We start from the raw sequence: 14,861 nt of genomic DNA on the forward strand, positions 1-14,861 counted from the left end.
GTAGCTCTGATGGGAAGGAGATTATGGGAAAGAGTGGGTCAGTCTTCTGAAGCCTGGAGACCAGTTATCTGACTTTGACCAGATGTGGGAAGAGGTTCTGGGAGACTGATTCTGGGATGATGGTTGGGATGGGAGAGGGCATTGACACAATAGATACCCAAGCTGGAGTATAGTGTAGCAAATGGTTCTACTATGAGGTTTAGCCACTGGAGTTGATGGTGGCAGTTGGCATGGAGGCGGGGCCCAGAAATGAGGACCATCAGGTTAAGTACCAAGAAGGCAGAGTAGGGCTGTCTAGCACCTAGGGTGTGGGAGTGTTGGGTATGCATAGAGTGAAGGTCAGCGGAGTAAAATCTGGAAACTATGAGACAGACAAATTGTATTAACTTCGAAGTATCATCTAAAGTTATTTAGGATGTTGAGCAAAAGAATGAAAAATACTCATTGAAGAGCCTGGTATGACACTGCTCAAAAAGATTAATATGCAAATTAATACGTAGTTACTTGCTTTAAGTTCACCTTTCTTCGTGAGGCTCACAGTTCTATTAGAGGGCAGGGCTCATGTGCTTTTATCAATCTGGTACCTGACCTAGTGTGTGGAACTTTGTTCTTCAACAAAATGTTTGTCAGATGTGCTGATGTGAGTGGGTACTTGGAGGAAAACATGTGGCAGAGGTAAAAATTTTGAGAGCTAGACAGAGTTTAAGGGAATGAAGAGAGAGAATAGAGAGAAGGAATAAGGACGAGGAGTATTTGGCACTCTGAAGGTGGCTCACTGGAGCTAGGGAAAGCCAATCCATCTCCCCTTCCTCATGTGGACAGTGGGATCAACTGAGGTCTCTGTCGAGAAGGTAGCATACCACTCTGGTCTGAGACTATTGGAGACTGTCAGCTCATGGTTACCATGGGAGTCATCTCATTGGTCACTTTCAGCTCTTTGTTTAGTTTTGATCAGCTGGATTTCCCAGGAGAATCAGTCAGGGCTACCATATATGTTATTACAGAATGAAAAGCACTCCGGTGTTGAGTTTGCACCCTGTGCAACTGTGCAGTAGTTTGAGCATATGGCTGTTAAGTGCATGAAATTGTAGGTAAGGATGTCATTAGAGGTGTTATCCAGGGAGAGCACGCTGACTGTATTTTAGTGAATAAATGTACATCTCTAGTAGCTACTAATCCAATCCTTCCACCATAGATGACTAGGTACAATAAAGCTGTTTTAAAGGGGGGACAGGGTAAGGGAATGGATGCTATATACAGATGAATGTGTGCTCACTATGTAGGGTTGTCATCTTTGGATGAATTTCTGCAGAGAAAGGTTCCTTGCTAACCCGACACTCTTGGCATCATTTAGAGTGAAGGTGGGCAACATGAGGGTAGCAAGAAGGATTCTAGAAGAAGAACCTAAGGTGATGTCTCTAGGAAACATGATTAAAGTGTGCAGTACATTATAACATGCGCCGTGTGCCTGGCACTACCCTGTGTATTTCACAAGTACTGTGCATTTAATCCTTGTAATAGCCTGTGAGTCAGAGCTGACGTTTACGTGTGTATGGGTCTTTTAGGCTGGTGAGGAAATCAACATGCAGGGGATAGCTTGCTCCAGGCTGTGCTGCCCTTGAGTTAATGATGCAGCTACGATTTAAACCCAGATGCAGCCGATCCAGAGCTGGTAAATGAAACCCCTGCACTCACTGCCACTTTCGTTGCCGTGGAAAAGAACAGCTAACTACACAGTCATTGCTTCTGCTGGTACACTCCACCTAACAGTTGCAGTACTGAGGCCTTTTTTGCTTGGAATTACAATACTGCCTTCCAATTCATTACCCCATGTGGTAATACTGTAAAGACTGTCCTATGGTCACTGGAAAAAGAACACACTTCATAGATCACACTCCACACTCATCTTGTCTCTGTTCTCATTCTAAGAACACACTTCAAAAAAAAGAACACACTTCATACAACTCCACACTCATCTTGTCTCTGTTCTCCTTCTAAGTGTGTCCTAAGGAAAGGTCAGTGAGGCCCCAAACATTTTAAATTTATACTTATATATGTTTAATTATGAAAATAAGATCACTATGTATACATATGTAATCCCATGCATGTACACATATATTAAACACATGCGATACAGAAGCATGCTGTCGTCTAACAACCGCAAAGAGTTGTGGAAAAGGAGAAGTTCATTTTCCTCTGAGCTTTCTGTAAACACTGTGACCGTGAAGCCAGTCCATCTCATGTACTTACTATAGCAGCCTAGGTAATGGATAACAGAGGAACTCTGCCAAAAGGATAATGATGAATATGCTCAATTAGTAATGTCTGTCCTCTGTGCATGGCCAGGAGGTGGTGAGATACATGTCCTAGCCCTCATCTTTCTTGTGTGTAGTAGGAGCTGCAGGCCTGCTTTCAGCCACCCAGCTCCCGCCACCGGCTAGCTTTACCCGAAATAACAACACACAAACTGTATTCTTTTAAACACTGCCTGGCCCATTATATCTAGCCTCTTCTCGGCTAACTCTCGCACCTGGACTAGCCCATTTCTAATAATGTATGTAGCACTCCAAGGTGCGCTTACCGGGAAGATTCTAGCCTATGTCCATCCTGGGTCGGAGCTTCATCGCTTGTGCCCCAGAGAGCAGAGCTACTGAGTCTGCCCAGCAGAGGGGAGCATGGCCTCTGAACTCACTTCCTCTTCCTCCCAGCATTCTGTTCTTTTTACTCCTCCCACCTATGTTTTAACCTATGAGGGCCAAGCAGTTTCTTTATTATAATTAACCAATAACATTCCTCCATCACTTGTGTGTAGTCATAACCTACTTATCTTGTCCAGGCTATTGTGTTGAAACCATTCTTTTGAACCTAGCTTAAATTTATTCTTTAAAAGTTCCCTATCAAAGGTATGCCTGAATTAATAACTAGAATTTCTGCTTTCCATTTTCCCCCCAAGACAGTTTGAAACTTCAGAATGCTGCTAAAAACGGGGGTGCAATTGTGGGTGTAGATTCCTGCTGCATACAGCCAATTGCTGCTTCTGGAAGCACCTGCTGGCAGGTTGAATGTTTCATTTCCAAAAATTGGAAATTCTTCCCTTCTGATTTGATATATAATAGTTGAGGTATTTAATGGTGCCGAAACACCGTTTCTCTTGTCCTCAGTTTGTCGAGGAAGGCAGGAAAGAGGCAGGGCAAGGCCGCAGCTTGTAAGGAATAGTTCCCAGAGCTGTCAGGTAGGACTGTCAGAGGAGGCAGCTAGGAGGCATGCACCGACAGCCCTGAGGAAAGTGCCTCTCAAAGGAGAGTCAGGCATCAGATCCACTTGGAAATGAGCCAGCGTCCAGATTCCAGGTTCCACCTACCATGCCTCTGATCTAGAGGATCTGCTGGGAGCTGGGAATCCGTATTTCCTAACAAGTTCTAGATGCAGATGCTAGACAAGACGCGCTGAGTGCCCTTGGCCTCTGTACTGTCCGAATGTTGGAGCTGAGCCCCGAGCAAATAGATGAGAGGCTACGGGAGAGAACCCAGGTCAGTTGCAGAGATGCATGCTGATCAAAGTCTACCCAGACCAAAATGAGGCTGCCTGTACCTTATAGTAGGTAAGAATCTTCACCAAATCACCAACTGCCATCACTCTCTGGCTGAACCAGTTCTTATTCGCACCTTAGTGTGTTAAGATGTTTTATTAAGAAATGAAAAAAAAAAGTGTGATTCTGATGAGGGACACATACAACAGGGAAGTCCTTAAGATTTCAGATCTTCACACAATAAGACACCATCAAGTTCTGTTCTAATTGCAGGAAATCATCAGAGAGCAGAAGTAAGGATGAGTGCTATCTGTCGCTTGCTTTGCTTGCTTGCTTGTTTGTTTTTGTGACTGAGTCTCACTGTGCAGTCCAGTCTGTTCACAGCCTGCGTTCCCCTGTCTTCTGCATACCATGACTCTCAGGCAAGGGCAGTTTGTGAAGTTGGTACCCAAACTAAAGTTAGTAGAGAAGTTAAAGAATACACATGAATAGCACCTCCATAGATCACAAACAACACAAGTCCTGCGTTTTCCTTGTCATTGCTAATGGCAATATGGCCATGGGCTCATACTTCCCTGTGACGCCATAGAAATGCTGAATGCCAGAGTCCCTAGATTTGACCATGCTAAGACTTGGCTGGGGATATCCTCCATGCCAGCTTCCTGGCAAAGACACCTTCCACAGCACCCATAAGTCCTGCAAGGCCATAGAGACTTATGCCTCCTCCCCTTTGTTATCCATAATGACCCCTGTCTCAAGTCCCAGGTAGGAAGGGAAGGCAGCCTTCTGGGGCTTCCTGTTATGTAGTGATGAGTCCCAGAGCTGTAAGGGCCAAGCCAAAGTCCATTGACCAGCTTGCAGGCTGGAGTAGATGTGAAGCTTCCTCCTTGACCTGCCCCCTGCACTCCGGCGCCACTTAATCTCTGAGGGACGCCTTGATACTCAGTAACTTGCTATGCAGTTGTGCTTTGAAAGCCTCCTGGCTCAGAAACTATTAAACATCTCTAATTTTCCCGAATCCCCACACTTTATATCACCGCAGAAGAGATTTCTGAGCACTAAAGTCCCCAGAAACTACACCCACCTCACCCTACCCAAAGAGAGCCCACTTTTATTTTTTAACTTTCAAAGAATGAGATGAAACCCCACAGCAGATATAACCTGATATAATCTGAAGCTCCAGTCTTAGAAGCACCAACTTGAAGAGAGGTTAGCCGTAAAGATCAAACGGTGAAGTAACGTTTGTCAGTCATAGAAGTAATCTCATCTCTGATGTCCCGAGGGAGACAGCTTCTCAACAGCATGCTGTCCTGGTTTGTTACCACCCCCTTCTTCTTTCTTTCCTCTCCCATCAGTAAAGCCTACACTACGTTCCTGGCCATGTGCAGTGTGAGGCAGGCGGCATATAAGCTCAGCTGAGTCAAAAGACATCTCAGAGTCCTGGGCTTTGGGCAGTCCGCTAATCTGTTTACAGGATGCTGGGGGGTAAAGCACAGTTCTCAGCCTTGGCCACACCTACACCCCAGAAACAGGAGCAAGGGCAGCAAGGAATGTGGACACTGCAGTTAGGCGTGGACCCATGATCAGAAAGGTCTTCATTTTGGTTGTATGCTCTCCGGTCTCCATCTTGAAATCCTTCAAATTTGGGGGCAAGAAGTCCTATATTTTCATTTTCCTCCAGGAGCTGCCAATCCCGTAGTCAGCTTTTAAATTAATAAATTTCAGGCTGCACGCAGGTCGGCTACTCAGAATCTCCAATGATACCCAAGTCTTTGTGCTCTAATTGCAGGGACAGCTACCACAGAGCAGCGTTTCTCAGCTGGGGTGTTTATGTGTATGGTTGGGGCACATCATTTGTTAATCTAGTGCATTTTCCCAAACTACACACACAGACTGAAAAATATTATGGTTCTGCTGAAGTCCCAGGCATGAGTCTTGGGTGCATGGCATCCACTTCTGGAATTATTCTGAATTGGGTGATAGCACATGAGGCCAAGGCAGGAGGATTGCTGCCCCTTTAAGGATGGCTTGGACTACAGAGCCTGCCTCAGAAAGGAAGAAAGTGAGGGGAGGTCAGAAGGAGAGAGGAAAGGAAGACAAAGAAGAAACTGCTTCCGTGCTCTTGCCTGGAGACTGACTTGCTAAGATTGTCACTGCATAGTACAGAATGGCTTGAAGCTGTAAGCTAGGCAGGATGCTCTCTGAATTGTAACTTTTCATCCAATAGCAAATGGGAAGAAATGGAGTGGGTGTGGCCAGACCCCTGACTGACTTTCAGCTGTCTGCTTTGGGAACAGACTTTGGGTGTCTCCTTGCTAATTTGCTCATTAGTAAAGTAGACATTTTATTTGTAGGAATTTCATGGTGATTGGATGGAATGAAGTATGCCATAGCAGCTGTCCAGTAGATAAATATTTGTGGGCTCTCTTCACCCAGAGGGAATGGTAGCATACCCTCCCCCTAAGCTCTCAGCTATACTTCTCTCCTAAAGGAAACTGAACTCATTATGGCAGCAAGAAGAAATACTAACTAATAGTATTCAATTAACTTATTTATCAAACTTATTTATGTATACTATTTATATACATAGTTGCTAAATATTAGGTTACCAGAAGGCTGATTTCTACTATATATATGCATGTTATAGATGTACACACATATACAGACACATACACATATATAGAAACACATATATGTGACAGGTCCCTGTTTAGTATTCGAATTTAATTTTTTTTGCATTTTAACTACTCAAGTTATGCTTGTTATAGCAACTCAACATAAAATTATCTAAACCAAGCTTACTAATCTCTACTCCCATGTCCTATCTCCATCCTTCTCATATAACCATTCTTTAAAAATAATTTGATGTTAAAAATACATTCGATATGTACTTTCCTTAATTTTCCTTTTATACTGGGGGGACGTGTCCCACGTGGGCACACACAGCAAATGACGTTCTGTCTCTCGCTTCCCTCCTCTCCTTCACTTAACATCATGTGAGCATTTTCTCAGAGTCAACGGATATCACTCACCTATGACTTCTAGTATTTCTAGGCATTCCCTGGGATGGGTGTGGTGGTTTCCAACCATTCCTTGACACGGGCATTCCGTGTTCATCGACTGCTGTGCAAGCCTTCTTACTTGTGGGTAGAGGTGGGTGGGCACACATGTATGTGTGTTGGTGTGTTTATTCACCTGCGTGTACATGTGAAGATCAGAGGTTGATGCTGGATAGCTTGCTTTCTTCTTTTTTTCTTGATTTTTTGAGACAGGGTTTCTCTGTAGCTTTGGAACCTGTCCTGGATCTAGATCTTGTAGACCAGGCTGGCCTCGAACTCACAGATAAGTGCCTGACTATGCCTCCCAAGTGCTGGAGTTAAAGGCATGTGCCACCGCCACCCAGCGACACTGGATAGCTTTCTTGATCGCTGTCCCTTACGTTTTGGGGTGGTGAACTTGGACCTCACCAATTCAACAAGAAGAGCTGGCCAATGAGTCCTAGGAAATCCTCCCATCTCCACCTCCCTGGCATTCCTACAGGCATGTGCCACCATGGCAGGCTTCTTTATCTCATTGCAGGTGATTTGAGCTGAGATCCTTCTCCTTGAGCCGCCTTTACGTATGGTGTTAAGCACCACTGCTTAGGTTTCTTTGGGATGAAGCAGTGCTAAAATCCCAGTAGTTGACGGTCAGAGTGTGGACGAGGCAAAGGCCAAGCAAATAACAATGCATACGACACTCTGACTTTCGTTGGCATGTCAGGCACGCACCAGGTCCTCCAGCGGGTGTGCAAGCTTCAAATCTGAGAGAGTTTCAGTCTGACCTCAAGCAATTCACCAAAGCCGCACATGATTCAATGTCAAAGCCAAATGCTCCAAATGATAGCCATCTCAGTATTAGGTCTGGGATGAAATCTTCCTAATAGTGCCTACGCCGGCTTCTCCCGGAGCCCCACATAGTGTCATGTCCAGGAGAATTCAGGGCAGTTTTGCATAAAAGTACCTTCACGTAGCTTTCTTCCAGTGCTTTCTGTCGCAGGAAGTAAAAGGAGCGCCGGACTAAAGTGCAGGAGCCTGTTAACGTGTCTTTTCAATGTGGCCGGGAGTTTATCTGATTGTTCACAGTTTGCGCTATCATTTTTCTTTCAGAAGCTTAAAGTAAAAAAAAAGAAAGTTTGCCCAACAGAAGCCCCTGTTTCTCCTGACAGGCCTGTGAAATGCATTTCACTGAAGCCCTTGCAAGGAGACACTTAACTACTCTCCAGGAAAGAAGTAGAAGTCACAAAACCAAGTGAAACCATCAAATAACTTTTGAAAGCGCATTAGGCAAGACCTTCTTCTTTCAGACAGCTATGAAATGGTGTCATCAAAATTGTTTTTGCTCTTAGCGATTTTACTGGAAGAAAAAAAGAAGAAGACATTGAAATCCTATGGCACACCCAAAGAGGTGTTCAGCCTGTGCCTACGTGGGGAAATGCCTTACTGTTCAGCTGCCAGGCCTCAGGCTGCAACACTCCCTGGGTCTGCCCCTGCTTTTCTGCAGAGACCCGGTTCCTCTAAGCAGCCCCCAGCCAGTGAGCCTGGCAGGGAGATTGGGGTGACGAATGTGTCTGTTTGGCTGGCTTAGCCTTTGTCAGGTCTGCTCAGGATATGGTTTGCTGTGACCTGGGGCTCTCGCTGTCCAGTCCTGCTTCCTTCCCCTTTTGTCTTTCATGGATAAATCTGCTTGTTTCCTAACTTTTCAGGGCCTGCTTTCTGGAGGACACAGTAGCCACCCATATGTTCAATGTGGGAACATCAGCCACAGTACTCACACACCCTCCATCGCCCAGACATCTGTGCACCAACTCTGCTGAAAATGAACCACGATTCTGCCAAAGCAATCTGACCATTTCTTTTTAAGTTTTCATCTGGGATACACACACATACACACACACACACACACACACACACACACGCACACGTTAAGTGTGGGACAAAACCCAAACTTGGATATGTTGTAAAATTCCACTTTGTCTACTCAAACTATTTCTAAGAACTGGCCCATGGGATGTACTTTAGTATTCCTTCTGTGTTCCCTATGAACTGATTACAGCCTAGACATCACAGTCACATAGAGACGAATCCAATTTCCATTTCTCCGCTCTAATCACAATCCTACCTGGAGCACCATTGTTCTTGGTAAGATGCCTCCCCTTGTGGTTCCACAGATTGAGAAGGATGAGGAGCCTAATTGCACGCTTGCTGTTTCAGGGGAGTTCGGAGAGGTGTACAAGGGTCGTTTGAAACTGCCAGGCAAGAGGGAAATCTATGTGGCCATCAAGACCCTGAAGGCTGGATACTCGGAGAAACAGCGTCGGGACTTTCTGAGTGAGGCAAGCATCATGGGCCAGTTTGACCATCCCAACATCATCCGCCTGGAGGGTGTCGTCACCAAGAGTCGGCCTGTCATGATCATCACGGAGTTCATGGAGAACGGTGCTTTGGATTCTTTCCTCAGGGTAAGAGCCACGGAGGGGCATGGGTGATGTTAATACTGTCAGATGTAGAGCAAAGGTCCTGGGGAGAAGTGTCCGTGTTAAGGATAGTCTGCCTTCAGGACTGGCTGGTCACGGGTAGGCAGGTGTTGACCTTGGCAAGGTTAGCAGAGATTTGTTCTGGAAAGGGAAGAATGACTTTGTACAGTACAACCAATCAGGGACTCACACGTGGGAGAGGCTAATTCGCCCTCTCTCAGCAGCATTTAGTAGTCTGTAGTTCTTGGTGTAAGAACGGGACTCCCCCACCGTGAGGTTTTCCCTCTCTCTCATTAGCAGGTCTCTGGACACTACTGTTGTTTGGGTCTTGTTTATGCCCTCATGTTTCTAAGGGGCAGGCTCAGAGCAGACTTCCTGACATCCTGGCTCATACAATCTTTCTGTCCATCCGTTCTTCCATCATGTTCCCTGAACCGTGAATGTAGGAGCTAGAGGGAGAAAAGGGAATGGGAGGAGTGATGTAATTATATTCTAATTAAGTGTATTTCAGATTAAATATATATTTTTAAAGAAGAGAGAACAAAGCAGAATCTGAGGTCTTCTTAGAGGGAGGGTGTTGGTGGGGGCGGGCCTCAATAAATGTTTTAGGTTGAGTAAAATGGTGGAAGTAAAGAGAGGTCACTGGTATCTTCATGAGTTACTGAGTCTAAAGAGACTCTCAGAGACTTCATGGCCTAGTGTGGCTCATGCAGATGCCAGTGGCTACCTCTCACCAGCATCGTCAGCCTCCTAGCCAGTTCTCTTCAGTTGGCTAGTTAGGAAGAAAATGAGTTGCCATCTTCTAGAAAAATTCCTGAGCCTCCTGACATCCAAAGAGGCATCTGAAAGGCTACCACAGGCAGCCAGAAGTCTTTCCTGACATCTGTACAGAATGGTGTGATCCCCCAGTCCAACCTGCAGCAGAACTAGAGGTGCCTGAATGCCTTCTGTTTGAGAAATCCATGAAGGATCCGTGTCAGGACATGTGCTTGTGAAGTTGTGCTCACAATGGAGCCATTTTCTTGCAGGAGATCACAGAGGCATTTGGAGAGTGGACGATAGCCAAACCTAGACCAGGAATCAGGCCTGACCAAGAGGCTCAGGGGGAACATCTAGTGAGTGTGTGTTGTTCGAGGCCACTTGTTTGTTCCCAGCTGCTCAGTCCCAAAATAACCACACAGAGACTGTATTAATTAAACCACTACTTAGCCTGTTAGCTCTATCTTCTTATTGACTAGCTCTTACATCTTAAATTAACTTATTTCTATTATGTTATATTTACCAAGAGGCTCGTGGCCTAACAGCAAAGTTCCAGTGAGTCTGTCTCTGGTAGTGGCTATATGGAGTCTCTCTGACTCTGCCCTCTTTCTTCCAGCATTCAGTTTAGTTTTCCCTTCCTACCTCTATTCTGCCCTGCACAGACCCAAGACAGTTTCTTTATTAACCAATGGTATTCACAGCATACAGAGGGGAATCTCACATCAAGTCTGGGAGCAGAGAGTCTAGGAACAGAATCAAAGACTGGCCAGAGCCTTCTGAGTGAGAACTTTGTGTGAACAGACTGTGTGTGTCCCCACACCCAGTCAGCAACTGTGGTCGATCAAAGGACCATTGTTCACCCTGAAACACTGATTGGTTTAGTGCTCTGGCCAGGCCCACTGTGATGACCGGGCCTGTGCAATAGAAGAATACAGCTCTAATGCCTGATGACTCTTCACCCAAGACCCAAATGATGACACAGCAACATGCATGAGCCTGCCACTGAGGCACAGGTGTGGGAAAGAACACCTGCTTTGTTGTGGAGTCATATGAAACAGCTCACGACTCGGCTTGAGACTGTCTGAAGTTTCCTTCACTCTTGTGTTAACACGAAGGTTAAATATGGTATCAGCCATACCTTTTCCCTGGTGGCCTGCTTGAATATCTTTGGAACAGGCTGGCTCCAAAGACAAGCATCCTTCAAGGAGACAGCGAAGGCTGCACCATTTGTGTGTCTTGGAAATCATACATTGTCACTTTTACCGCAGTGACAGACCCATCAAAATCCAAGGAAGGAGAACAGTCCCCATGTTCAGGGATGGCAATGACCCAGTATTTTCTACTTTAGTCTCAGCTGGCTAGGGATATAGCTGAGTTTGTAAAGTGTGTGCTTGCATAAGGATGAGGACCCGCATTCAGATCCCCAGTACCCACGTGAACAGATGCATTGGCACATATCTGTAACAGCAATACTAGACTTGGGGTGGGGAAAGGAGATGTGGACCCTAAGGCTCTCTGGCTGGCTGGCTAGTTTAGTTGAAACTCTGAGCTCATCGAGAAACCTTGTCTTAAAAAATAAAGTGGAAAAGGTTGTGGGAGGTAGCCAGTGTTGACTTCTGGCCCCCACAGATATGTACACACACACACACACACACACACACACACACACACACACACACACAGAGAGAGAGAGAGAGAGAGAGAGAGAGAGAGAGAGAGAGAGAGAGAGGTCTTGCTATACCCATCTTACAGAATACAGCCCACCACAGCTGCATTCCCTGCCTCGAACCTGCATGTTCAAAGGAGCTGTCACTTGTTACCTGCCCACAGAACACTTTGTTTCTATGAGTGAAGGGCTGAGATGTTACAGGCTGGAACAATGAGTCTTCCTCTTCAGGAAGACTATCAAGGAGAGGGAGAACTCTCTGAGACTAGAGCACGGGGAGCCTGTCAGACCAGTGGGGAAGCGAATGGTGAACTGTGGGATAGCTTGGTATGTGTAGAAGTTAAAGTAAGCACGGCTTTCTCACAATCTACAATGGTTGCACAGTTGCTCCCACTCCCGGGAGCAGGGTGGGCGTGGCAGTGGGGCTCAGTCAGAAGCTGCACTTTGACAATACCGAAGCTGGCTTTTCAGGGCAGTACATGCTCGTTGCCTAAGCTAAGTCGTTGGAGGAGCTGAAGAAGTGGGAATGGAGTAAGGGCTGTAAATTGGGGTTTCAAACCCATGCCTCCTTGAGGGAATGGTTGCGTCTCTGTTCTGAAACTCTAGTGCCTGGCACAGTGGGCCCATGGTAAATGTGGGCTGAGTGAAAACCATGCACAATTGTTTCTAGAGCATGGAAGAGAGTTCTAGAAATGCTGTGTGCCTGTGGCATCTCATTCTTTGTCCTTGTTGACACATGAGAGCAAGACACGCTCTGTGCTTTCCCTAGGACAGTCATTCATGGTCAGATCTTGTGACACATGAGAGCGAGACACGCTCTGTGCTTTCCCTAGAGCAATCATTCATGGTCAGATGTTCTGGAGACAGTGAAACGAACAGGAACAAAAAGGCAAGAATTTTCTGGACCATCCTCAACACCCTCTCGAGAGTCACGCATTTCTTTGGTGTCACTCGATTCTATCTTAGAGAAAGTCACCAGAGGGGTGAAAGAATCAGAGTTCCTCCCAAGGTCACTTATAGGACAGGGAGAATCATCTTTTAGGAGCCTATGGGAATCAAAGCAACACCTCGCTACTCCTCTGAGACACAGCATTTTCTGCCTCAGGCCCAGGACACGTAGGTTTGTTAGACACTGGGGGTTCTCGTGATAGTGAAGCTGTATGTGTGGGGGAAGGAAACCTAGGTGCAAGAGAGGAACACAGAAAACCAGAGGTGAGGGCGCAACTAGGAAGGGGTAGCAAGAACAGGCAGTGCCAAGAGCAGCAGGGAAACGGAGCGTGTCTGACTGTTCACACCTCATGGAGGCAGGTAATCTATAAATCTAATTTCAGCCTTACTACTGAACCCTGGAGCATAGCAACATTAATTGATGTATCTGCTACTTGACGAAATTGAAAAAATAGGTCATCAGTTCAGTTCTACAGAGTCCACCTTCTGGGAAGGAGGATAATTTTAGGACCACCATTCAAAGAATAGAGAAAGGGGGTTAGTCCTTGTGTTGCCCAGCTGTTTCCTTTCCTCTAGTCCTGGACTTAGCAGCTTTGAGAGGGCCTCCACTCTGGCCTTGGGTCAGAGCCTCAGAGACCTACACTTCATCTTTACCCATTCTCCATCCTTGTCCTGGCAGAACTTGGAATTCCCATTTTCTAGAAGGGTTGGGAATACCCAACAGGTGGTTCTTCATTGCTAATTGCTTTAAATGAAAGAGTTCCTTCTTGGTACCAAAATTCTAATGTCACCCACCTGATGGCTCTTCCCTAATCTTTAGAACCAACCCTGAAGCTCAGATCCATGTCTGGTCAAAAGCTCCAAAGTAGAGCCTCGTGGTCCCTGTTGGTTCACTCAGAGATGGCCACATCTGAAAGACCTGGTAGTCTCTGACTGGTGTCAAATGAGATATTTTTTTTCCTCAGGGAAGCTCACTCATAGGCTAAAGCTAGAAAGAAGCAACTAGTGAGAGAATATCAGATTGGAAGCCCCGAGACTGATGCCCTGCCTCAGCTTCTGCTATGAGTCACCCTCTGGCCTGGAGCAAGTCCGTTCACTCAATTTTCCAATCTATAAACTAAAGGCATTGAGCTGGATGAGCTGGAAAGTTCTCGTCTAGTTAAAAAAAGAATCTATGATTCATTCTCTTCAAACAAATCAAATAAGGGTTTCATTTCCTGAAGTGGATTTGTCAATGAAAGTGGAAATACCTAAATCCTCCCTGTCTGCTACGAGGGCTGGCAAGTGACTCCATGCATTTGCAGGAAAGCAATTTCAGTAGAAAGCCCTTCAGAATGAGAAGGAAGTTTAAACCACTCCATCAGGCCCGCCCGCGTCTCCTTCCATGTTTGTTCCCATCAGCTCAGCATGGAGCCCTGCTGCTTCCCCAAGTTGCCCAGAAACCAGGTGGTGGTGGTTCTGCCTTGCTCATTTTCTATGCTGGTGTTCTTATCTCTGCAATTACAAAGCCTGTGGCCAACCACGCTCTGTAATTTAAGGGATAATACTTGTCGCTCAAAATAATTTCCCACGGCCCCGGAGATGGCTCCGCAGGTAAAAGAGCTTGCCACCGGCTTAACCACCTGAGTTCAAGCCCCAGAAGCTACGTAGTGGAGAGAACCAAGTTGTCCTTTGACCTCCAAACATGCTCCATTCCAATAAATCAAGTAAAACACATCAGGGAAAAAAATAGCGTGTTTGTAGCCTTAGGTTTCACCAAGATAGTATATCCAACAGTCAGGACCTTTCCTATAGAGATATGTTTACCCTGTAGCACCTAAGAAAAATAGGTTGCAGAATCAGCATATTCCAGGGAACCAGGCATAAGACAGGAGTTCGGAGATCAGATAACAGCAGCAGAATCAGTCACAGGGGGCTTTTCTCCCCTTGAAGCCTCTGCGGCCCTTCCCTCCATACCACGGAAGGCAGCCATTACCAGGGGATCAGAGATGGACTGTCAGCACAGAAGTAATTTGCCACTCCGGATTTAGACTTCCGTGATAACTCAAACCCTCCCAGAGTGATTTAAGTCTGCTCACGTAGATCCTCTGGACTTCCTTTATCTTCTCTATGAAAACAATACAATATTGCCTGCCTTTTCTTCTGCCCAGGGCCAGTTTGAAGGCTCTGATCATATTCTGGGAAGTCTGATTTGCCATTTCTAAGTCAAGTAATGGAAGACACTGGTATTTGCGAATTGATTTGGATTTGAAGCGTGGGTCATTAAGTCTCCATCAACCCCTGTTACCACTGGGTATGCATCAGGGAACTGTTACCAGTATTGACCCTTTGTATGCCAAGCTCAGACTACTGGGCTGTGCTTCCCAAGAGTGAGGACCCTAGGGTGTCTCTCACACACTCAGGAAAACATGAGGAACCTTGGGCTGGACCCAGGTCTCCCTCAG

At 46.0% G+C, this 14,861-nt stretch overlaps 1 protein-coding gene across 1 annotated transcript in view; it reads left to right on the forward strand.

Annotated features, from left to right (window-relative positions):
- Window positions 1–14,861, forward strand: part of Ephb1 (EPH receptor B1) — a 445,475-nt gene that overhangs the window by 376,703 nt on the left and 53,911 nt on the right. The window contains exon 11 of the mRNA XM_026789586.1: window positions 8,782–9,029. Within this exon, the coding sequence (XP_026645387.1) occupies window positions 8,782–9,029 (248 nt within the window). The remainder of the gene's footprint in view (window positions 1–8,781; window positions 9,030–14,861) is intronic.

Source organism: Microtus ochrogaster, unplaced genomic scaffold (genome assembly GCF_000317375.1).
Source record: "Microtus ochrogaster isolate Prairie Vole_2 unplaced genomic scaffold, MicOch1.0 UNK24, whole genome shotgun sequence".
NCBI lineage: Eukaryota > Metazoa > Chordata > Mammalia > Rodentia > Cricetidae > Microtus > Microtus ochrogaster.